The 24,233-nt window shown below is 53.5% G+C and overlaps 1 protein-coding gene and 1 non-coding gene across 11 annotated transcripts in view; one reads left to right on the top strand and one right to left on the bottom strand.

Moving 5' to 3' along the window:
* The window catches only part of Kdm4b (lysine demethylase 4B), a 78,500-nt gene that overhangs the window by 12,129 nt on the left and 42,138 nt on the right, over positions 1 to 24,233 (bottom strand). For 5 of the 10 annotated variants that reach the window (XM_039083143.2, XM_006244320.5, NM_001044236.3 and 2 more), the window contains 6 exons: positions 22,954 to 23,003; positions 19,730 to 19,833; positions 16,348 to 16,485; positions 6,287 to 6,483; positions 1,570 to 1,671; positions 1,240 to 1,427 (listed from right to left, as the gene is read on the bottom strand). In XM_039083143.2, coding sequence (XP_038939071.1) covers positions 1,240 to 1,427; positions 1,570 to 1,671; positions 6,287 to 6,483; positions 16,348 to 16,485; positions 19,730 to 19,833; positions 22,954 to 23,003 — 779 coding nt within the window. The other 5 variants (XM_006244319.5, XM_063266827.1, XM_063266828.1 and 2 more) reach the window with 4 other exon arrangements.
* Positions 13,889 to 13,961, top strand: Trnak-cuu11 (transfer RNA lysine (anticodon CUU) 11). Its single transcript has one exon. It is a non-coding gene; the product is annotated as a tRNA-Lys (tRNA).

The following is a 24,233-nucleotide window of genomic DNA, read 5'->3' as shown; positions in this document are numbered from 1 at the left end:
GTGGCCAACTCTTTGACTGCTGGGGTACATCAGGAACCTGGTCATCTCCATCTGCTCCAGTAACCACCTACCTGGTGACCTCAGATACCATTAGACATGTTTCCTCAGGAAAATGTCACCTCCACAAGGACAGACACTGCTTCCACTTAAAGCTAACAAGTTCAAGGTCAAGGAGAATCCTTAAGTCAGCAGCAGACAGTGGAGGCCTCTAACAACAGCTGCTTGCCCCTGGGGCCTGGGGTCTTATCACCTCCGACAACAGAAGGGACTGTATAGAGAGGTCACCATGGGGGTCCTCAGAGGAAGCAGGATGAGAAGCAGACAGACTGGGTGATGCTATGCTGCTGGCTGAGTCAGGAGACCACTTCCCCCGCCCCCCGCCCCGCCCCCTTGCACCGTAGTCGGGAAGAGGGGCTGCTCCTGACACCAGATCCACAGGGAATAAACATATACTTCAAGGTACCAAGATCCCATAACTGGTCATATGACTACAGGTGGCTCAAAAGCCAGTGTGGGAAGTAGATGCAGGGAGCCCAGGCTAGACCCTCAGTATGGCACCTACCTCCTATGGCTTCTCTGTATGTCTGAGGGCAACACTCCTGCCCTCAGATCCTATGGATCCACTTACACCATGGTGACTCCAGGGCCTTCTGCTTATCAGCAGGTACCTTAACCAGGCATCTAGTTTATAACTCCCTGGATCTGTGGCCATCGGTTTTCTTGGGTGATATCAGCCTGAACTTGCTGTGTAGCTATTCTGACTGGCTGGGTGGGAGCTGCTGTCTAGCAGTGGCCTGGCTTATCCTGAGTTTCTGGCCATGTGTGGCCTTGCCCACGGCCCCATGAGTTACTATGTCTGTGGTCACCCCGCTTCCCCTCATTTGGGTTTTCCTGGCAGGAAGACACTGTCATGGTGTGCCATAGACAGTTCTCTTGTCTGTAACTACCCCCAGTAGCAGGGGGCAGAGGGGAAATCTGAGGTGCTGTGGGCACTCAGCACTGCCTCACACTGCAGAAAGGCCAGAGAGGAAAGCCCCTCCCTACCTGGGCACAAGGTTACAGCTGAATGGAAGCTAGCAGCAGGAGTGAGGCATGTGTGTGCAGCAGAAGAGGGCTGGGACACAGTGCCTGACTGCAGTTCAAGGTCCCCAGGTGCACAGGCACCTCATGGTGTACCCTAGCCAGCAAGAGCAAGACCGAAGGAACCCAAACTTCATGGTGTAGACACCCAGCACTGACCTTCCACGCCCTCGGCCTCATGGCCCTGTGAAGGTGACAGCTCCTCTTCCTCCTCCTCCTCAGGCATGGTCTCCCTCCGGGAACAGCCCCTGGCCTCGTCCAGACCAGCTACCCCAGCTGTGGCTTCCCCTGGAGACCTGGAGTCTTCAGGTTTGGACTTCTTGGGCTGGCTCCGTCTCCGGTGTGACCTGGAGGAGGGCACTGGTCAGGCAGGAGAGGAAATGGCTGCAGTCCAGGGTGGGCAGGGCAAGGAGCAGGCTGGGGTGAAGCAGGTGATGGTGGCACAGGATGGGTAGAATGCTGGGGGCAGGTGCGAGGGAAATCACTTACGCCGGCCCTGGCCTCCTGGTCGGCTCCCGCCTCCTCTCTAGACTCGGCCTCCTCTCCTCCTCAGCCTTTCTCCAGGGTCTGCTCTCCTTCACACTAATTTGTCTAGAATGTAAATTTGAGGGTTTTCCTCTGGCTCCTGGGGCCCTCTCTACAGCCCTCCATGGGGCTCTCAGGCCCTAACCAGCCTACAGGGATGGTCCCTGGCACCAACAGACCAGCCCTGACACAAAATAGGACCAAGACTGCAGTGCTTAGCCTCTCCGAATGAGGTGACAGGGTAAGCAGGTACAACAAGGGAACAGGCAGGACCTCCCCTAAAGCTGCTTAGACTGACAAGGGAGAATGACTTCCTGCTACTTTGTCCCTGGCATCCACATCCCAGTAGCCCTCACCATCACATCCCCTCAGTAGTCCAGAGGAGCTGGGAATGCTTTGCAGTCTGGCCCTAGGTATTGGCCTCTGTGGCTCTGGCTGTGGCCTGCCCTCCTCTCCCTCACTCCTGTGGCTGAAACACTCCAACCAACTAGGGTAGGATCCCTCAGTGATGTGAGAGCCCACAAGATGACCAGCAGATGAGCAGGTGGCATTCCGAGGACGTAGGCAGAGGGAGGGTGTGCACACACAGTGGCTGCAGGTCGATGGGCTGAGGGACAGGCAGAAGGGGGTGGGACGCACTGACAGGGGAGGGAGAGGAAGGGTTGGGGACACAGGGCCTTGGATCCAGAGACATTCTCTATCTCTTCTGCTTGGGTTAGGTAGCGCCAGCAACAGGGCAACTGGAAAACACCAAGTCAGACAGTGTAGTAGCACGGACTGCAACTCTTCCCCCAGGATCTAAGGTTGCTCCTTCCTGATGGCTCCAGGCTCCAGATAACACTCATAGCCTGCCACCAACTCACCTGGAAGCAGCTTCCTGAACGGCCCTGACTCAGTCACTGTCCTGACCCTATTATAAGCTGGTACTGGGGGCTGCATCAGGGGCCTGACCAGCCCTTGCACAAGCAGACTGGGACAGCCCTGGCTGCACACAACACTGTTCACAGTTGAGCACGCCAGCCAGCCTCCCAGGTACCCACAGTCACAGTGCTCAAGGGTCCAGGAAATGAGACTTGAGCCCATCTGTGCCCCACACCAGAAAATCAGGAACTAGTGGCTCACATGCACACACTGTACCCATCCAGAGAGGGCCACTGTACTCCAAAGACATAGCCATGCTGGTTCTGTTTTATGAGAACATGCCCAGACTCAGCCCTGTCACAACTGTCACAACCCCACACTAACACCTCTTCCCCACCAGGCCTGTCACAGATGCGGCCACCCTTCTGCAGCAGCCTCTCTTCAGGCAGCCACAGCACACAATACCCTTGCATCTGTGTGATGGACCCATAGCTAGGGCAGGGCTCCTGTGCCTGCAGTCTGCTTCAGACCCTCTTCTATTGGATGATTAATGCTTCTTGGCATCTCCAAGTGCTCTAGCCCCACTCTGACCCACTAAGCAGCTTGTCACCAGCTCCACACTGATGACCTAGCAATCCTGGCCCTGTTCCAAGTGGCACCCATCACGATGCCTCTAGCAAGGTAAGCCTTTTATAGTTCCTGCAGCTTTCAGGACTTAGACTTGCGCTGGGCTGACATGCATCCTGCATGCATTAGCTTTCCGAAGAAGGACGTGAGTCCTGAAGAGCTATAAGCCTGTCTTTCTTCCCCTGAGTCCAGTAGGCACTATGGCTGGGGGACCCTGGGAGGAGATCCTGGGAAGGGACCACAGGCCACAAGGGCTTGCTCTGCAGCCTTTAGCTGGATGCCAAGTCCTGTGCTAGCCTGTTCTCTCTAGAAGCTCTGGGGATTGCCTAATGAACCCAGGTGAGGGACCCATGGGCATATACCACGTCTTGGGCCATCATCACCATACCACAAGACCAGGCTGCACAGAGCCACTGATGCAAGTGTCTTTGCTTGTCTTAAAACTTGGACAACGCTAGACTCCTCTGCCTGTCAACTTCCAGCACTTTCTCTGTGCTACTGTCTGGGGGCTCACATTTTCCTGCAGCACTGTGGACCAGCTTGTGCTGGCTTCTCCTGCCTCTGCTCTTTTGCCATGGTCTCTGGTGGCTTTGGAATCTCCTTGAAGGCTGTCTCTGCTCCACCCTGGCCTCTGGTCTTGTTCTAAGGGTGAATAAGGGGCTTGCACTAAGGGTGATGGCAGGCAGAGGCTACAGGACGACCACTGTTAGGAACAGAGCCACTAGATGGACCCCATATGAAGATGTCGGTTTTCTGCCATGAAGTGAGTGGTGTGCACAGGGAGCAGGCCTGGCAGTGAGGACAGCTTACGCAAGGCATCCAGTGCTCCAACCTGGGGTGCCCAAAGTCCTGACCCAGTCTAGCCTACTCTGGTGAGCCTCCTGCTGTCTCACTGATGTCTCTGAGCCATCCGGCTGCTCCTATACAGACCAACTCTCATCCACGCCCCATTGGGCTCAGCAGATGGCTGAACTGGGCAACATTTTATCAATTGTTAGAAGTCAAGTGTTGGCAGGTGAATGACACAAACTCTTCTGAGGTGAAAGCAGGAGACTTGGGACTTCAGTGGTGGGTAAGGAAGAAGCCCATAGCTTTCACTGACAGGAATGACACACAGTGAGAGATGACAGCTACAGATATGTGGTGGCCTGTGCCTCCAAAGCAGCTAGGAGGCTGCTGAAGGCTCTGGCTTCCTTCCCTGGCTTGATTTCTACCACTAAGTGGCAATATTTACTATATCCCCAGGGAAACTGAGGCACATTCTAGGGTTCAGGAAACATGGTGCTTGGGGTCACAGGTAGACGCTGGTGATGAGGTCAGCAGGCAGGTGTGTCACACTGTGGAGTACAGACACCTCCTGACCCCCACACATCCACAGTGGGCCAGACTGACCAAGTAATGTGGCATTGTCTCCTGACAGTCACCTCTGAAAGGGGTTGAAGTCAACCCACCTGTTAAGCTGCTGACTAGGAATGGGACCAGGGAGGGCACAGGATAGCTTGATAGAGGCCTGTGCTGCGAAGCAGCCAGCCTGGGCCCCCAGGGGACACAGAAGGGCCCTCATGGGATAAAGAGGCTGAGCACACTATTGCTGGTCTAAATAGCATCTCCCAACAAGAAGCCAACGGGAACTGTCCGATGCATAGGGCTGTAACCAGAGCATTATGCAGAAGGCAGAGGGCAGGGTGCTCTCAGCACCAGTAGACAGCAATGGCCCAGCAGCCCCAGGCCCTGGTGCATTGGGGAGATAGATGCTCTGGTCCCACACTAAACCCCTAATGTGCCTCAGTTTTCCCAGGGGAGCTAAGCATGGCAACGAGGCACAGCTGAGAGAAGCTGGGCCGTGTTCAGGGCAATCCCAGCACCATGTAGAAGCACAACAAGCCCATTCCACAGAGGCCAGGGCTTCCACAGGAACAGCCGGCTTCTAGCAGCTTTAACAGAAGGTATGTCCTCAGGGTGACCTTCATTCACAGTGTCATTATCACAGCTTTCAGAGAGTCACAGTGGGGCACTGCCTAGGGAAGGAAGCCTCTGAAAGACTGGCTGTGGTGTAAGCATGGGAGATCCATCTCTGGACAGCCTTGGTACAACTGTGGCCCTGGAATGTGAGGTCTATTTGATGGACCCTTAAACCATCTATCATGAAACCATCATAAAACCCCACAGCTAAATTCAGCGCCACAAGGCTGCTTTCCATGGCCCTACAAGGCAGGAAGTCAAATGAAGACACTGCAGAAAGATGGAGAACCACAGACTGCTCCACAGGAGAGGACATTAAGCAGGAAACAGAGGGTAAGACTGTAGCACATGCAACACTGTCAAAGAGAACCTGGTGAGGAGGGAAGGTTTCAGATCACAGTCTGACTGTCCCATATAGCTCCCATGGCCTGCCTGCAGAGCAGGACCCCATGGCCAGGGCCAAGGCACAGCTAGCACTGACCCCTGGGCTAGACAAAGAAGCCCTGAACTCTTCAGGAATGGAAGGTAGCAGGCTGCCTGGCATAGCCAATATAGGCTAAGGCTGCAGCAAATTCTAGAAGATACCACAGATTCTACAAGATTTGAAAGCCACGAGGATCCTCACAGCAGTATACAGGTCTATAGGTCAAGGCAGCAGGTACGTTCCTATGCAAGGTCTTGTCAACACTACTGGTTTCTGAATGGTGGTCACAGCCTGGCCTGCTGGGTCCTTCCCAGGCAGACACCCGAGTTCCGCACAGTCTCATAGCTGTGGCTCTATCTCAGCTCTGAGGGCTCTCCTTGGCCTATCAGAAGCTCAAACCCTGAGGAGTTACAGGGACCTGCAATGAGGGGTTGGGCCTAGCCATGTAGGCCTCCCTCTTACCTGCACTGTCAATGCTAGAGTCACCTCTTTCTCGGGACATGGGCAGGGCTGCTGCAGCCATGGGTGACCATACTATGATTGTAAGGAGTAGGCCAGTAGGGTCCATGCATCCTTAGGAGCATGGCATCTGGTTAGGCTTTGGCCCTATGAATGCTTGCAGGGGCCCTGCCAGCTCTCAGAGATGCAAGGGCACCGGGATTACATCACCAGCAAATAGCAGTGAACAGTCAGATGCCCGTGGAAAGGGTCTGAGGCCCTGCCTGGGATGCCCAGATAACTCCTGTTTATAGAAGCAGAAATAAGAACGAGTGGAGGTGGAGGAAGGCACTGGAGATGGCTACTCACCTTCGCAGGAGCTTGGCCTTGAGTGAAGTTCGTGAGGCACTCCAAGAGCTGAGCTCGGGACTGCTCAGGGCTGTGGGCCTCGTGTGGTCCAGCACTGTGAGGTCACGCCCTTGCTTCCACTGCTCATAGCGTTCGGGCTGCAGTATGCGTACAAACACATCCATGGAGATCTTGACCATGTCCTTTCGACATGTACACTGTGGGGACACACAGAGTCACTGAGTCTCATGCCAGTCTGGCTCCCACACAGCGGACACAGCCCAGTATCAAGGTGGGCCTGCTAGTTCAGCCACCGCTGCCCTCACCACAGGCAGGCCAGACCAAAAGGCCCCAGGAGGGAATGCCCAGCCTTGCCCAGCAAGAAGAGAAGATGACATGGCATCATTTCCAGAGGGCAACATGGGTCTTCATAGATCAATCACCCAGGACCAGGCAGTCTGACTGACTGACTTCTAGGTCTACCTAGAAGACCCAAGCCTGGGCCTGGTGAACCCAGACAGGATAGGGAGCAGGCAGTGCCTTGTGGTCACCATCTAGTCTGAACACCCCTGAACCAGTCTCCCTCCCTCTCTCCCAGACTAGAGGACACAGGCCTCTCAAGCAGCAGAACAAGCTGGGCCAGTGTGATGGCAGCTGATACACTCCTGAGGGGCTGCAGGCTGAGACACTGCAGACTGGACGGTGAGCTCACTGCCCCAGTCTACAGCAGCTGTGGCTCCATCTAGAATGTCCTGAATGCAGAGGAAGAAAACTAAAGTGCGTACGATGAGCCCTTCCCAGTTTCCCCATCCTACCCAAGAAGCCTCAGCAAGGAAATGTCCTGTAGCTCCCACCCCTCTTTGCTGGAGGGGAGGGCACTAGGGCTCTGTCTGGGTCCAGTATGCCGAACGAGAGGGGGTATTTATGGGAGAGTGATTTCCAGCAAACTCAACTTGCTTAATGGGAATATGCAGGAGAGTGGCTGTGCAGGGACTTGGCCAGTCAGCGGTGGCCACAGATGGTGCCCAAGTTGTGTGTTCCTGAGCCTGGCCCCACTGAGCCCCCATCAACTGCAGAGTAAGGGATCTGCGCCAAGTGACTCAGCCACAGCTTTGCCATTAGTAATCAGAAAAAGTACCTTAGTGCTCCCATGGGCTCCACAGACACCATCAGAGCCAGCACCAGTGGCCAAGACAGAGCTGCCAGCCCCGGCTGGCCTTGCAGTGACAGTGGCCTTCACATACCCCATGTGGGCTGTGCAGATATGGGGAGTGTGTGGCCAAAAGCAAATGTTTTAAGGAAGTGGAAGCCGGGTCTGGGAGCAGCAGCCTGTTGGATCTGAGACATGGTCACCAGGGGAAGGTGGCAAAGTTCAGTCATGGAGGGCTCGGTCCATCTTCCTGGGGAGGCCCAAGCAGTTGCCCCATCTGACCACAGCAGCTTAGTAGTGTCAGCACAGGAAAAAGCAGACTGTTCTCCACTATGGAGTCACTCTCTCCTGAGGGGCAGAGACTCATCTGTGCAGAGGATCTGTCTGGACCCTTGCAGGCTGGAGCCCTCTCAGGACTGGGCATCACCCTACCAGTACAGAACACAGTCACCCTGAGCCACATGGAAGGAAAGCAGTGGGGCCACTAAGGCCAACCCACTCCAAAGGACTTCATTACCTCCTGAGGACAGAGCTTCTTAGGGGCTCACCCACCAGTGCAATTTAGGCTCCCTCCTTGGTGGGCAGCTGTCACCTGGGTGTCCTACTGCCACCTGGGATTCTGGGGTGGCAACAGTCCTTTCTCGTGAGCCCAGCCTGTGATGAAGGGTGTTATCCCTGTTGGGGATTAACAAGCTCTGATGACGCCTGACAGCAAAAGGAGATCCTTGAGGGGCCTGGGTGGCACCACTCACCAAAGCTCCTGGCACTAGCCCTGAATGCCAGCCTACCAATATGACAGTCCTACCAGTCATGCATAGCATCAGGTACCTCTGAGGGCCTCACAGGTACTTCAGAGTAGTACAAGCTTCCAGTTAAATATTTGAGATAGGGCCATGGACCCCAACCATTGCCACACCCCAGCTGCTGTGCTCCACACCTGAGGGTGAGAAAACAGACAGATCACCCCATTGCTTGGCTAGGCTAGTGGCTTTCTGCTCTGGAGGCCTCCTTGAGGAGGGCTGCATGTGAGAAGGCCAGGAACATGACCTAGCCACTGACCTGGACATGGCCACCTGCTGAGTCTACTTCAGAGTGGAGCTTGGAGATAATGCAAGGGAAAATTCCCCTCAGGCTCCTGCCCTGAGGCTGCACTGGAGTCTTGAGCAGGGTCCTGTCGCAGACCTATAGAAGTGGCCTAGGAGGAGAATAAGCTGAGACATCTATCACTCTCACAGGACAAGCTGGACAGTTATGGCAAAGCATAGTTTGCCATCAGGGTGACTACCTGTCACCATCTTAGGGCCTTTGTAACTACACAGGAAAGTGACCACAGTCAGGCAGAGCTGGGGGACTTTGGTGAAGTACAACACTCACCAGGCACTAAACCCTAACCCTTGCTTTCCAGGCATGCAGGGGTATGTTGCTCTCCTAACCACCCCACACGGTGGCACGTCAGGAACTGTGAGTCACAGTAGCCTTGCACTGCTACCTGGCCAGCTGGCAGTCTTTCTCACCCACCAGAACTCACAGGCCGGCGAAGCAGAGTTGGAACCTGCAGCACACAATGAGGGATTATCTGACACCTGCTTCCCAACCTGGAGCGAAGCTTAGACAGCCAATCTGGACCAGCTCCCAGTTCTGCACACAGATGCTAGGGATTCTCTGGTTCCCAGCTCCCCCATACATGCTGCCTTGTCTTACTTTGTGAACAAAGGCATCCTGCAGCCATCACCCTACATCCTACTGCAGTCACGGGCACTTTACAGCCTGAGTGTGATGGTCCAGAGCTTAGTGTGGCTGCACATGGCACAGACACCTTTAAAGTGCTTCTGCATAAGAGACCCTGCCTATGCTGACAGCAGCATTTTGCTTCCCCGGGGGGGCCGTTGCTCCTGGATATTGGTGCTCCTCAAAGCACGTGACCTACTCCTGCCAGTCTGTGTCACTATTCATTTTTCTACACAGATCCTGGTGGAGACCTCTTGTCCACCCCAGATCCTTGTAGGCCACTGACTATCAGGAGCCTAGTCAGGTCAGTGAGATTCTCGGAGACACGAAGGAGACAGGTCTTCTCAGGCTACCCAAGTCACAGAAGTGCTTGTCCAATGAAGTTGAAACATTGGGGTATGGCTGGCAAACATGGGACAAGGGTCCCTATGTGGTTCTCTGCCTAGCTAAACATTGCCCCAATGCCCCTGGGTCCAGGGTCACCCCATGAACATACTGTGTGTGTACACCATGCACCTCTAGCACAGGGTCACCCCATGAACAGACTGTGTGTGCACACCATGCACCTCTAGCACAGGGTCACCCCATGAACAGACTGTGTGTGCACACCATGCACCTCTAGCGACTGAAAACTGTGAAGGTGTCTCATCTGTAGTGGGGTACATGTACGCTTATTCCAGTACCACTGAGGGTTTGTAGACCCTTGGCTTCCTGGCTCCTTCAGGGCTGTGTCAGGCACAGAGGTTTTGCCTGGACTGCAACCCTGTCCCGGGGGCTCCCACATCCTCACACTTTGAATCTATCCCTACTGTCTCACTCGAAGTGGGCTGGGTGCATGGCAGTGAGGATACCTGGGTTCCCAGGATCTTCTGTGGGCTCTGAGCTCTGGTTGGAGGCTGTGTTCTTTTGAGAGGTCTGATTACACCAGAACCCGGCTCATGCAAAACTGGAGCTGGGGAAGCAGTAGCTGGAGAGGAGATGATTAAAACACAGACTCAATAAAACCACCAACCCAGATAGCACGGTACTGTAGGGACTCTCCTGCTCTCACCAGCGTGGCAGGGACAACTCTCAGTCACGGCATAGGAACCAGGGCGGAACACCGAGCCTGCTGTTGAGGTGGCTGAGGGTAGGACACGTCATCCCTAAAAAGCATCAGTTCTGGAGGGGACCACAACATTGTCCCCAGCTCACCACCATGGCTGGACATATTCAGATGTGATTGCCCCTACCCCCAGGTGACCTGACAGGCCTGGGGTCTAGGAGCCAGGGTAGGGGCACACCACAGGGTGCAGGAGGGGCACTGACCAACCCTGCTGACCTGATGGAGACTGGGCCACAGTGGGTTCTCTAGATGCCTGGCTCAGGCCTGTTTCCTAAAAGTGGACCTTGCTAAACCATGGCACCAACTAAGGCCACCATTAGCCTCCCTGGGCAGAAATGTTTTTTAAAAAATAATGTAGCTGAGACTGACCTCGAGCTTGGGGCAATCTTCCTGCCTTAGCCTCCTGAGTGCTGGGGTGACAGACATGCACCAGTGCCCTAGCAAAGGAAGGCAAGCTCAATGACTGAAGGAACACTTTTGCAGAGCTGTTTGTTTGAGGGTGATGCTCTGGCCCACTAAGGGTTACAGCACAGAGCTCTGGCTGTGGCTTGGCCCATTTCTGCTGTGATTGCCAGCACTGCGACAACAGCCAGTTCATTAGAGAACCACAGGGACCTGTGCACAGGATGATTAGGCGCCAGCTCACAGTGCTGCCTGGCAGGGCCTATGCCCCTCAGCAGTCTCTAGTGTCATGATGCCCCTCATGTGGCACTGCACCCATGACAACATGCACCTCACCCCCTCTTGGCACTGAGGCCACCTGTCCTGGATGGCACCAGGGATAGACAGTGAGCAGGGAGCTGGCATCACTAGCCTCTTTTTTCTCCCTATACTGCTCTTTAGGTCCTGTCAGCTCCTGCTTTGTGCAAACCTTAGTATGACCATCATAAGCCAAAAACCTGGCAATGCCATGCCAGGGACCTTCTAGGGCAGCCTACAACATACCAGCATCCCTTGACATGGAAACCCCTGGAGCCTCAGTTTACTCAGGGAAATTGAGGCACGAGGTTGCAATGCACAGGCTACATCATATGGGGGTGTCTAGTGTCTGCGTCCATGATCTATTTATTCTCCACTTAACCTACTGGGGAATCAGCTGCAGAGGACAGGGTATATCAGCAGGTATCTCCTCAGCCAGAGACCTCAAGCGACACTTAGAAGTACTTACTACCAGGGCTGTTGGAGCTCATGGGGTGCAAGGCTAGGATACCTCACAGAGAACATACCCCAGAGCATGTACAGTGTTGGGGAGTCCATGCTAGGGCACCTTCTAGAGCTTTCCTCCCCAACCATGGGCTAGCTATGCCACAAGAAGGCTGTGTCAGTCAGCCTTACACAGGACCCTCTATGTGCCCATGGGCACACGTGCTTAGAGAAATGGTCGTGTGACAGGGACGGGGGTGGGGGGTTGAGGGGGAGACACACTTCACAATAGCCATTGTGTGCATAGAGTTCTGCCATGACACAAATCAGGGTCAGTGAGACAGAATGGCCAGGTGGTAGCAGTACCTCAGACCCTGCGATTGAGGGTGCAGGCCAGCTTCATGCCTCCCAGCCTGCAGCTAACTGTGCAGGGTGGGAAACATGGTCACTCACAGCAGGGAACAAGGCTGTCAGTTCTCACCTGGTCATTAATCTCAGTGCTTCCTACCCAGGGCCTGATGCTACCAGTCCATCACAAGGGCATGATGATATGCAGCAAGGGGTAGGCTACCTCCAGACTTTCACTCCCAACTCTGTAGGAGGCCTCCCAGCTCCAATGTCTACCCTTCAGGCTTGCCAAGCATTTCTGGGAAGATTGGCAGCTGGCCACAAGAATGGCAAAGGGGACAGAAGCCACTGAATGTGCAGCCAGAGCCAGATTCTCAGTCACATCCTTGGTCTCATCACAGCTCAGTTTGGTGGGGTCGTGGTGAGAGACAATTTAGAGAAGAACCCCCTCCCCTGCAGTGTGGACCAGGGCTGAGCTGACCACATTGTGTGTGGCCTGTGTCGCCTGCAAAGGCTGATGAAGCAGCTATCGAGGAGCAAGGCTATGTAGGAGGCACTCCTCACTGGAGAACCCCTTTGGTTTAGTTAGTGACTTAGCTGTGGATTGTTGCAAAAGCAGATGAAGCAGGCAGGTGGGCAGAAAGTAGGCAGGTGGGCAGGCAGGCAGAAGTGCCTCAAGCCCTTCCTTCCATGTTATCACACCTGGGAAGAGGGGCCGGCTGACCTGGTGCATTCCTAGAGGCTCCGGACCACATCTGCACACAGGTCCTATTGAATAGACCAGGAACCTGAAGGGCATGCTGGACATGGCCCCTGCTGTGTAACACTGGCAAAGTTGCTTGGCCTCTGTTTCTGTCTATCAGCTCAGGGTCATTCCATGGAGGGTGCTGACTTCACAGAAGAAGGAATGAACCATGTCTATGGGGAGCATGTAGGAATGCCTGGGAAATAAAGTGTGTTCACCCAAGCCCCATGCTCATTCGAGACTCTTGTCATACATGTGGGAGGTAGAGTGTCACAGCTAGGTAGCTTAACTTTCTACACTTCTTAACTCTGATTCCTTTTTGCTTCTGAGATAGGATCATGCTCTGTAGCCCAGGCTGTGACCAACCTTACGGCAATCCTGCCTTAGCTTCTTGGATGCTGGGATTCCATGTGTGTACTAAGCACAGTTCAGGAACCTTCTCTGTAAGGATAGATGCTGTCAAGACAGGAAAAGAGCCTGTGAGGGGCCCAAGGTCTGACACAGGTCTGTGGCTTGGTTTTGTTTTAAGGTAGCCCTCTCATGTAGCCCAGGCTGCCCTCAAACTCACTATGTAACTGAAGACGGCCCTGAATTCTTGATCCCCCGCCATCTGGTTGACCTTAACTCTCATCTTGGAACTGAACCAATCAAGACTGGTGGCACAACTGGTGCTGCACACAGATAAGACACCCACAGGACCATGGTTACTCTCAACTGCGCTGTGTGACCATGTGATGGTTTGTGATGGCTTGGCCCAGGGAGTGGTATGGTCTTGGAGCACATATGTCACTGTGGATGATAGCAGCCTTCAGATGAAGATGCACCATACCTGTCTGGATGCTGCCATGCTCCCAGCTTGATGATAATGGACTGAATCTCTGAACCTGTAAGCCAGCCCCAATTAAATGTTGTCCTCTATAAGACTTGCATTGGTTATGGTGTCTGTTCACAGAAATAAAACCCTAAGACACCACAGAAGGAAAAGCCAGAAGAGGAGGTGACAGAAGCTAGTACGAGCCCCTCAGTACGAGCCCCTCAGCTGTCCTCATCTCTCTACACAGCCAGATTAGAAAATGACACTCACCTCCCAATCATGATCTGCTCTTTAACTCAGATCACTGGGGGTCACCTCTCCCTGCCAGTAAAGACAGAACAAATCCCAAAGGAGAACTCTTGATAGCTGCATAATATTCCCTTAGCACATGTTACTTTACTGGGAAGGCCTTGGCCATCCATGTCTGTGAGACCATAATGCACCTGTCCCAAGAAAGTAGTTCAAAAGTCAGAGCAGATGTGGCTCACAAGAGAGCCTTCTGCAAAGGGTCCATGAGTTGCTGCAGTTAATCTGAAGACACTGGTGTGGTTGTATAAATATAAAAATAATAAAGAGTAACGGTGTCTTTTGCCCGGCTAGCTCAGTCAGTAGAGCATGGGACTCTTAATCCCAAGGTTGTGGGTTCGTGCCCCACGTTGGGCGCCATCTATTGTTGTAAAAATATAAAAATAATAAAAGAGTAACGGTGTCTTTTACCTCGCTGGGTCTACACCTCGGGTGCCCCAAGATATCTGCTAGATATCTTGGCGGAAACACAGCCCAGCTGCACACTTTCCTACACTCAAACCCTCACATAAAAGAACACACAACACAGTAATCTTAGATCCAATTGGTAAGATATAATTGCCCACTTAAACATACAAAGCCCGGTACCATCCATCCCTTAGGAACATTGATAACAACCTGTAAATACACAGAGCAGAATCTTAACATCACCTGCCATGGCTCCTCTCCCTCTCCTCTGCCCTGTCTCCTCCTCTCTCCCCTAGTCTCCTCCTCTTCCTTCAAACTTCTCTTCTGCCCATCCTTCCTTCTCCTCCAATGACAGGCCTCCTTCTATCCTGTACCTGCCTCACCTGTGACATCATCCTACAACTGGGGTCTGTGACCTGGGTGACCTAGATGCTCCAGTACCACAACTCTCCCCTGAGCTGAGCCTTCCACAGTTTGCACTCACATGTGCACAATCTAGAAAAATCTTTTAAGAGAATCTGGTGACTTCAGTACTGGCTGGTTCCTGGCCCAGAGGTCAGCCTGCAGCCCAGTGCATTTGAGATTTTCCTCCTACCACCAGGGTAAGAGGTGTGCTCGCCTAGCTACCACCTTGTTTCTTATGAAGGAAGAGGTATAGGCACAGGGATGCTTGTGGTGCTGGCCAGGGCTGATGCTCTCACTTTCACAGGCAGCAAGTACCTTCCTGGAAGGCTCAAGGGGTTCCAGGCTGCAAAGAGGACCTGCCTTAGCACTGTATGACTCTATGCCAGTGGCTCCTCTGGTCCTTAGGGACATGCAGGGGGACTCCAGTGCCTACCATAGATCATGGACTCCTCTGTACCCCCTTCAGTCATTACAAATACAAAGTGGCACTTGCTCTGCCCTAGTTAGAGAGGGAAGAAGGCAGCTTACTTGCAGCTCCCTGATGCTGCTGTGGACATGGAAGGGCAAGGGAATGGAGAGAAGCAAAAAGGGACACAACCGATGCATGCAGGCTGGGGAGGAGGGTGTGGGACTATGACCACCACGTGAGAACAGATGGTTGGGTAGAGAGAAAGACAGGCACTCATCCTGGCCAGGTAACCTGGGACTCAGGCCCCATCTTGCCTTGCATAGCATGGCACTCCTCACAGTTTCTCTGTCCACACTGGCTGGAGAGCAGCAGTCCTGGTCCCCAGGCCCCACCATAAGGCCCCACCCTCAGCTGGCTGTGCATCCCCCCTCCTGGTGGGCACTGCCACACTAGGACTGCCCTGGTAGTTGGGCACACCTGGGAGAATGCTGTGCTTGACACCTTGCCCTGTCCCTGGCTGGTCTTTGGTGCCTTAGGCCACTTATCCCCTAATTTCATGCTATGTTGCCTGACAATGGAGAATGGCACCATATCGAACCACGATCCCCAAATGTTGCTTGTTTGTGAACACATGGCTGAGCCTGAAATTACTTTTCCTATCTGGGCAGTTCCCGTCATGGCTGCAGCTGAGACAGCCCCGCCATCACAACTCAATCTGCCACCCTGCTAGCGCTAGCCAGGCAAGGTGTCTAACCGGTCAGAACTGGACACAGGCCTCAACCCTGGCTCACTCATGCCACCTTCCAGGCTCATGCCAGACTAGTGTTTCATAAAGATTGAAATAGGCCCCAGCCACCCCACATCAGGTCACCACATCCATACCACATCCTTAGTGAACCCGCCCAGAGCTTGATGGCCCTGGCTTCATGTCCAGTCACAAGAGGAGATGACTGCCCCACGAAGTAGAGTGAGGGCAGCAAGCAAGAAGCAGGCAGACAGGGGGACCAGGAATGGCCCAGTAGTCAAAGCAGCCACTGATCTGAATTCCTACCCTCTGAACCCACACAAAGGTAGGTGTGCTGGTGCATCAAAGTGAGATGGGAGGCTAATGGACACCCCAGAAGCCACAGCCAGGAGACCATGCCTCACACAGGAAGACCATGGGCAGTGGGTTACATGTGCACACAGGTCCACATGAACACACATGAAAACTAGCAACACTAGTTACAAGCTAAATGGTAATCTAGTCCTGGGCATGGGGCATCCTGTGGCCCATCACTGGGAAGGCCAAGGCAGTATCAGGCAATGTCTCAAAAACTAAAATGAACTAGTAAATAACTTGGCACAACAGCAAGGGTCAGCTCCCCAGAGCAGCACTGCCAGGAGAGACGGTCCTTGCAGATCACTACGAAAAGAAAAACCAAAGACAGAACCTTTATGAGTCCCACCCGCAGTGGAGTGCGCCTAGGTACAGCACTGTTCCCACCCATCCACTGAACCTGAGATGACTGGTGCACCTACCTGTGTGGCCACTTTGCCATAGTCGATCCAGCGCAGCGTGGCAAAGTTAGTGGACTCAGCGCAGTTAAAGCCATGGTTGAAGCCCGCATGGTAACCATAGGGGAATGTGATCATGAACTCCCCAGCTTCCTGTGTAATCTATGGAAGAGAGTGATGAACTAAGCAGGTGATGGATGTCGGCTTAAGGGCAGCCCATAGCTGCTAAAGCCCTTTCATGATCTGGTGGGTTTAGTAGAGCCACAGTGTAGCTCGGAAACCTGTGGGATCCTTTACTAAAGGCATTTGCTGCCAAGCCTGACAACCTGGGTTCAATCCCTAGGTCCCAAGACAGAACTTATACCTGACTTCTGTAAGTTATCCTCTGACCTCAGCATGCATGTTATAGTACTTACACCCAGAGCTAAACATGCTGGGACATGGCTTTAATCCCAGCACTTTGAGGCCTCTCTGAGCTCCAGGCTAGTCTGGTCTACACAACGAAACCCTGTCTTCAAAAAACAAGCAAGCATGGGTCAAAGATGCTGTGGGCAACATGTTAGCCCTTGGTAGCTGAGGTAGGAGACTCATGAATCGAGACTAGGCTGGACTACATGAAAAGACTTGGTTCTAGCACAGCTACCAAAGGATACAGGGCAGGAAGCATGCCTCCACTCTGCACTGTGGCTGCTATGACCTGGCCATCTTGCCCAGCTAAAAGTAAGCTACCCACAGTGTAGCTTAGCACAGGGCCATTGGCAGCTACAGCCGAACCCTCAGAGGCCAGGCCAGAGTACATGCAAGGAGTGTACTATTGTGCAGAGTTGGCCTGATGATGACATTATTGCTGCCTATGGTTCTCCATGAAGGAGGTACAGACACAGCCTTTTGTGTGGGTGTGAGGGGGTGGGGTGGGGGGATAGGGGTGGGAATAGCACTGACACCTCCAAGAACACTCTGGAACAGCTCCAGACACATGCTCCCTAGGGGAGGGATGGATTCTCATCTGTAATGAGCAATTGAGGTCCCATGAGGAACAGGGTCTCGCTGAGGCTGCTGGATCCTCACTGTCCACTAAGCAGGCAGGAAGGCTTGTACATTGAAGACAAGCATCTGTGAATCTGAGCTTGGCATGCACCAACCAAGGAGGAAGGTTCCAGAACCCCAAGGAGGCCCTCAGCCTGGCTCATTCTCTGACCCTGGTCACCCTGGCTTCTTGAAGCTTGGGCTCTGGTGCTGGCATCTCAAGCACACAGGAGATTCACTGGCCCAGGGCTTCTGAGCCACATGGTCCAGCTGAATGGCACCACCCTATACGCCTGTCACAGTGAGCCACTGTTTCATGAACAGTACTGAGACGGTCTTTTCTCTCTGATCACTCTTAGTCACAATGACCTCCACCTTCCCTCTCAACACCTTATAATGGACCTCTGGGCTGTGTATTCCCCACAGGCCACCTAGCCCATGCCACTGAATTCCTCTTGGTGACACTGGTGAGGGAGAGTGAACGACAAGGTGTGGGATGTACATTAGTCATTCATCAAAAATCCACTGAAACCAACACGGCCTGCAACACAGCAAGCCCTGGAGAATGTGCCAATATTTTTCTTTTCACATAATTAATTGTACCAATCATGGAAAGTCAGTGACAGCACCATTATATTTTAAATTCTTGCCCAAGTGACAGTTGCTGATGAAGGGTTGTGAGATGCAGGGTGGTAAAGTGTGACACATGCTTGTCCCCGGGTCCTGGGGGTCATAGCATTGCAAAGGAAAGGAAGGCCTGGAGCTTTAATGCTGTCTCTGTGGACAGTGGTGGTGATAGCAGTTCAGTGTTGGTCCTCTCCATGCCATCCAGATTCATAGTAGAGCACATGCTGGGAGCCAGCACACGTGGCCTTCTGAGGTGCAGCACACCACACACACTGGGGCCAGCGATGAGGATGTAGGCATGGCCACACAACAGACAAAACAGAGCCATGCTCCCATCCCAGCCACTGTGTCCCAGCCGCTGTTAAGCCGTTGCAGCTGCCTCCCTCTCACTGCTGTCAGCAGAGCCCAGGGATAAATCAGGAGGTATTGATGATGGATGGCTGTGCAGTAGAGCCACAGTGGCTGGGGCCAGCGCCAGTCAGAGAGAAGGCTGGAGACGCTTCAGGAGGGACAGATGAGGAAGTCAATGGCAAATTACAAAAATACACACTCTTAATCATTAACGAGCCGGCTATTGATCAGCTTCCCTTCTAAAGATAAATACCATTACAGACTCACAAGTGTAGAGTGCAGCTGCTCGGCTGAAGGATGAAGGGAATTCTGATGAGGGATCCATGCCTCATCTGCAGGAGGGCACCTCACCCTCATCTCATCTCTTGTCTGCTGTTCTGTCCTTAGGCCCCATCCCAACATAGCTGATACCAGACAGGGGCCTTCACCCACAAGCCTATAGGGCTGGCCAGCCAGAACACCCAACACTACAGTGTACAAAGTGTGGCTCTCATAATGTCAGCAGACTCTTTGAGTCTGGAGGTAAGCCGGCCAGTTGCCTTGGGCCTGGGTGCCATATATACAATCTACAGCACTATTAAGACAGCCCAGGAGGAAAGGACCAGGCAGTGACTCTATCTATTCCCATGTCCCCAAGTCCCTGTGCATGAAGCATGGGCCTGGAAAACATTCTCCATAAGCCAGTTACAAAGCAGACACTTCTCACTTCCACAAGTGATGATCTGCCATCTAGCAGGGGTATCTGTGCTTCTCAGAGCCAGGGGCAGCCTCTGGGCTGCATCCGCAGAAAGAACAGCCAGATGCCATTGGGTGCCTTGATTGAAATGTCAGGAACAATTTCCAACACTGATGCCTGTGTGAGCACAGAGCAAGGGCTCCCTCTCAATGTATGAGTGAGCTCTTGGGTTGACCAATTACTCTTCAGAGAAACTTTCAGAAACAGTTGTCCTAAGACCTCTCACTTCCTGATCCCCAGGCTTCTACTCCTCTGCAGACACAAGCCCAGTTGGGCTAGCCTTCCCTGCTAGGATGTCCCCACATTGCATGGAGAAACCTAAGGTCCTGGGTCTGCAAACTTAAAGTACTTGTCATTGTCAAGCCAGGAATAGGAAGCCCACTGTCACCCGCTCCCACTCCCCAGCAGCTGCCACACGGCTGGCTCTCCCACCTCAGACCTTATCTATCACAGACCTTAGAGCAACACACAGGACACCTTCATTCAGGGGCCAGCCACCTTACTGACTATAAGTAGTTAATACCAGGTATGGCCTAGGCAGTAGCGAAGACCCTGCCAAACCCACACTTGTCCTGTGCCCTCACCCATTTCCCCTGTAAAAGAACTTAGGTCACCTTCCCAAACCAGTTGGTCAGCACTTGTAGAACCGTTCCTGGTGATACATACCCGGCTGAAGGGGATGCCATACTTCTTCAGGATGATGGGCGAGATGAGCGTCATCTTGTGCCTTAGGAAGGCATCGCAGCCCTGTGAGCTCCCAGGGAAGAAGCCTGGGATGGGGCAAAGTAGTGTCAGAGTGGGTGCCACTGTGGGAGACAGGAGCAGTTGTCACTCCTGTGACTGACAACTGCCCAACAGGCAGTTCTTCTGTAAGCTCCTAGGCTGAGTCCACCCTGTTCACCAGGCAGTGTCCCAGGACCTGGGCTTGGCGAGCTGGCACATTTAATTCCTCCCTGAAGGGGATGGGAAACTCTAAAGACCTCTGAGACTAGAGGTCACCACCAAGAAACAAGCCAGCTGTAGCTGCCCTGTGGACCCTACCTCTGGATCCACAGCTGAGTTCAGGAGCACCCTATGTTCTCAGCAGGCCGCTCACCTTCCCAGGCATATGTGTTTGCCTCAGAGCAGGACAGCTGTCTCAAGGCTCAGCCATGTCCTGGAGTCCCAACATGGATTCTGGCCTCCCACACCTTGAGGAGTACAGTTCCCACTATGGGTGGATGATGCTTTCAGAGGCCCAGGGCAGGCTGGGGCTCAGCTCTACCCTCTCAGAAGCAGCACTACAACAGTCAAGGTGGGCAATATAGGGAGCAACTGAGGCAGGGGACACCTAGTTCCTAGACTAACTGCTCACCACATGACACTGTCCTGTGTATCCTCAGAGGATGCCTACACACCATCATCCCACTACAGTGAGGGTCACAGAAGTCTGCTCTGGGCAAAGCAGGGAACAGGAGGGAAAATGACCCAGCTTCAGAGTCTAAAGAGTCTTCCAGAATCCCACAGACACTTGCCCAGCCTCCACATGTCCCTGACAGGTCTCTGCTTCCAGAGCACATGTTTGAGTGTGTGCACACCCACAGACATGTGCACAGGGCACATAGCAAGCAGAGACTTAGAGGCCCCGGATGCTGGAAGGAAACTGAGCTGGAAAAGCAGGCACCTGAGGGGATGAGGGCCGAGTCCTCAACTTTCCTTCCTTGGTACTAAAAGCGCCTTGGTTTAAATTATGACTATAGCTTCTAGCAGCACGTTCCCCTTTTAATGCACGTCTTAAGTGGCTCTCATTAGGGCCCTAATAAAGGCTCACATCTGAAGTGATTAGTGCCCCCACATCAATGCTCTCCCGCGGGCACCTCTCCCCATAAGCCCATTTATGGCTCAGCTATTCATTCTCTGTGCTAACCGTGAGCCCACTCCACTCATCTCTGCTGTGGGTGGCATCAGTAGCGCATGCCCAAAGAAGGTCTGTCTTGGGGCTGACAAAGGGGGAGGCCCAGGGAAGCTGCATGTGGCCTCCTGCTATGTCGTGTATCTTGCCTCCCTGTCTTATCCCCACCCTTCCCTGGGCAGATTGCTCAGTCCTTCTTCTGGTTCCAGGGAATGTCCCCACCCAGCTGTCAGGACTGTGTGTCTGTGTGCAGGGCAGATTTTCCTATTGGAGGCAGGGTCTCAAGATGTGGTCCTGGCTAGCCTGGAACTCACTATCTAGACCCGGAGAACCTTAAACACAAAGATCCACCTGCCTCTGCCTCCTGAGTGCTGGAATTAACAGCCTATACCACCACACCCTGAAGCCAGATGTTTTAAGCAGTCACTCTGGAGGCTGAGAACTGAAATCCTGCTGAGCTTCTGCACACACCTGCTGCCCCCTTTGTCCCCTGCTGGCCCTGGGAATGCTCCTGTGACTACTAGGGTGGATGGAGGGGCTGACATTCTGACCATGGCTCTCCTGTCCTTCTGAGGCCAGTCTTACTATCTCCAGAGGCCACAAAGCAAGAGCCACCTGAGCCTTGTTCACTGAACTCTCGCATCACAAGCAGAGAGGAGACACTGTCAGCAGAGGCTGGGCAGCAACTGTGAACTAGCTCCCAGGTCCTGAGCCAGCAGCGAAGAGCATCTCCTTTGTGTTTTATAAAGGGCACCAGCTCACTCAGGACCCCCACAAGGTGCCCATAACCTAACCTCCAGGACCTGTGTATCGCCACTTCCAGGGGCAGAAAAGACTGTAGATGTCTCAAACTAAGGAGCATCCTCATGGACACTGCCTCAGAGGCAGAGAGCCTGACAGATGTTGTACTGCTGTCACTAGACTAGGAAGAAGGGGTGGAGAGCTGAGGGATGCATGGTGGGTTGCAGGACTCCCAGGACACCCTGCTGCATCTGTCTTGTATCTGAGCTATGTAGGTACCATAGCTCTAGGTTGTTGACAGCCACTGAGGCTATGTGTGGGCACAGTGGCACTGGGAAGAAAGCACAGTGGCAGCATTGCCTTAGAGGCCTTGCTCAATTCCACACTGTGATGGAGCTGCTCTAGGGATGACTGAGAACAGACAGACCTTTCACGTCGTCAGGACTCACGGTGCTCTCAATGTGCATATTCCTAGGTTCCCACATACAAACTTACACCTGACAAAGGAATGGGTGTGGTGGGCATGGTGGCATGGACCTGTCATCCCAGCATTCGTGAGGCTGAGGCAGGAGGATTATAAATTCAAGGTTAGCTTAGGCTACAAAGTGAGTTAGAGACAAGCCTGGGCAAGTAGCTAAACCCTGTCTTTAAAAACCAACATGGCTGGGAGCAGCTCTGCAGCAGAGCAACTGCCCAGCATGCATGAGGCCCTAGGTCCCACCCCAAGCATCAGAGTGCAGTAAGAAAAAGGGAAAGCCAGGTACAGGGGCACACACTGTTCACCCAGACCTCCTAGACCCAGCAGGAGGATAGTGACCTCCCTACCAGCCTGAGCTACAGGTGAAGCCCACTATCAAAGCCAGGCTCTGGCTATGGAGGCCAGGGCTGCTGAAAGAACTTGGCTGTGTTCCCACCTGAGGACATGGGGGTCACTGATGGCAGACTGAGTGCACTCACACTGACCTCAGAGACCAGGCTAGGGGCATGATGTCACTCAGCCCACCACACCCACCCAGTGCCTCTAGCTGGGACCTCTCTGCACCTTGAGCCCTGGCTGCTTGGTTCCTTTCTGACAGGTAGCACCCAAAGCTCTGCCATCACTTTAGGGAGAGGTGATCGAGGGGTAAATGCAGGGAGTAATGATGCATCCAGTGAGTGACCAGCAGACAGGTGCAGCAAGATTCACCTGGACAGGCTACCTGCCCATCTCATCTTTGTCCCTGTCCCACCTAGGCTGAGCAGGGGCTCAGATACCTACCTATGGCCAGGCGCTCCAGGCGCTTGCCGTGCTCTGGTGGTATGGCGTACCTATGAGAGAAGGGAGGCACATCAGAGCCGAGGACCTCTGACCAGTGCAGTAAACACCCACAGCCAGCAGACAGGGCTGTAACCACCAAACCCTAAGGCAGGGAGCCCCACTGGACAATGAACTGAGGGAGCTCCTGGAACGAAGTAGGAAGGTGGCAGTATAGCTTGGCACCCTGCAGGGGACAGAGGCAAGAAGAGGATGGATGCAAGAGCTAAGGATGAGGACGCTTACTACAGCCACCAGACCAGAGCAGCTGAGAACTGAGGAGTTGGTTTTTCAGTGAAATAAAAAGGTGGGAGGAGACTCAGCTGATCATCAGATCTGCAGAGAACACAATAAGGGATTTCCGGGTGCCCAGGACCCCTGTCCAAAAACACCTGGCACCCTCAGCTCTAGGGTTACTGCACAATTTTCATGTCTGGACAAAGTGAGGCCACACTTCCTTCCACAGTCTCTTCTCACTCATACAATACTTCTGAGTGCCTCACAGCCCAGAGCCCCGTGCAGCAGTTCCCAGCTCTGGCCACAATGATGAATGTGGCATCCCCAGTCCCCAGCACCTTCCACTTAATTAGTGCCTGTAATTGGGACTTATAAAGATGAGATTAATTGAATCTGGTGGTTGCTGAAGTTTAATAATTGGAACACGCCTGGCATTATCGGAAGTGCAGCCTGCAGTCTGTAGGCCACAGGTGTAGAAGGGGAGCCCTGGGAAGACAAACCTGTGGACACATGGCAGGGAGCAGCAGACTGGAAACCTATGTGCTTTGTGCAACCAGAAGAGGCCACACAAACTGTGCCTATGTACACCCAGCTACAGGCCATGGCCAATGAGGAAGAACCTTGATTTCCCATATGAGGTAGCCAGGGTAAGAGCCCAGCACTGAACCTGGAGGAGGCAGAGGCCAGGGCAGGGTGGCCTGGCCCATCTTGAAGAGCAGCTCTGGGGGGCTACAGTCAAGTGCACAGCCACCCTTCCCATGGATCCTGTGGGGCTTCTCCTAGGAGAGCCATAGGCCAGAGACCACGTGTCAGACAGAAGGACTAACCCTTTACCACAGGCCTGGACTGTGTTGGGGCACCTCTGACATTCAGCCTCAGCCTTGGTAAAGGCAGTCTGGGCTGGGAACAGTGCAACAGTGCTGCAGAAGATCTAGAGCCACCTGCTGGCACGGTGACTCCATTTCTAAGCTTCAGCGAAGGCAGGTACCTCTACCTCCCTCCAATGC

This window comes from Rattus norvegicus, chromosome 9 (genome assembly GCF_036323735.1).
Source record: "Rattus norvegicus strain BN/NHsdMcwi chromosome 9, GRCr8, whole genome shotgun sequence".
NCBI classification, from domain to species: domain Eukaryota; kingdom Metazoa; phylum Chordata; class Mammalia; order Rodentia; family Muridae; genus Rattus; species Rattus norvegicus.
This window is presented reverse-complemented; position numbering and strand designations above follow the sequence as displayed.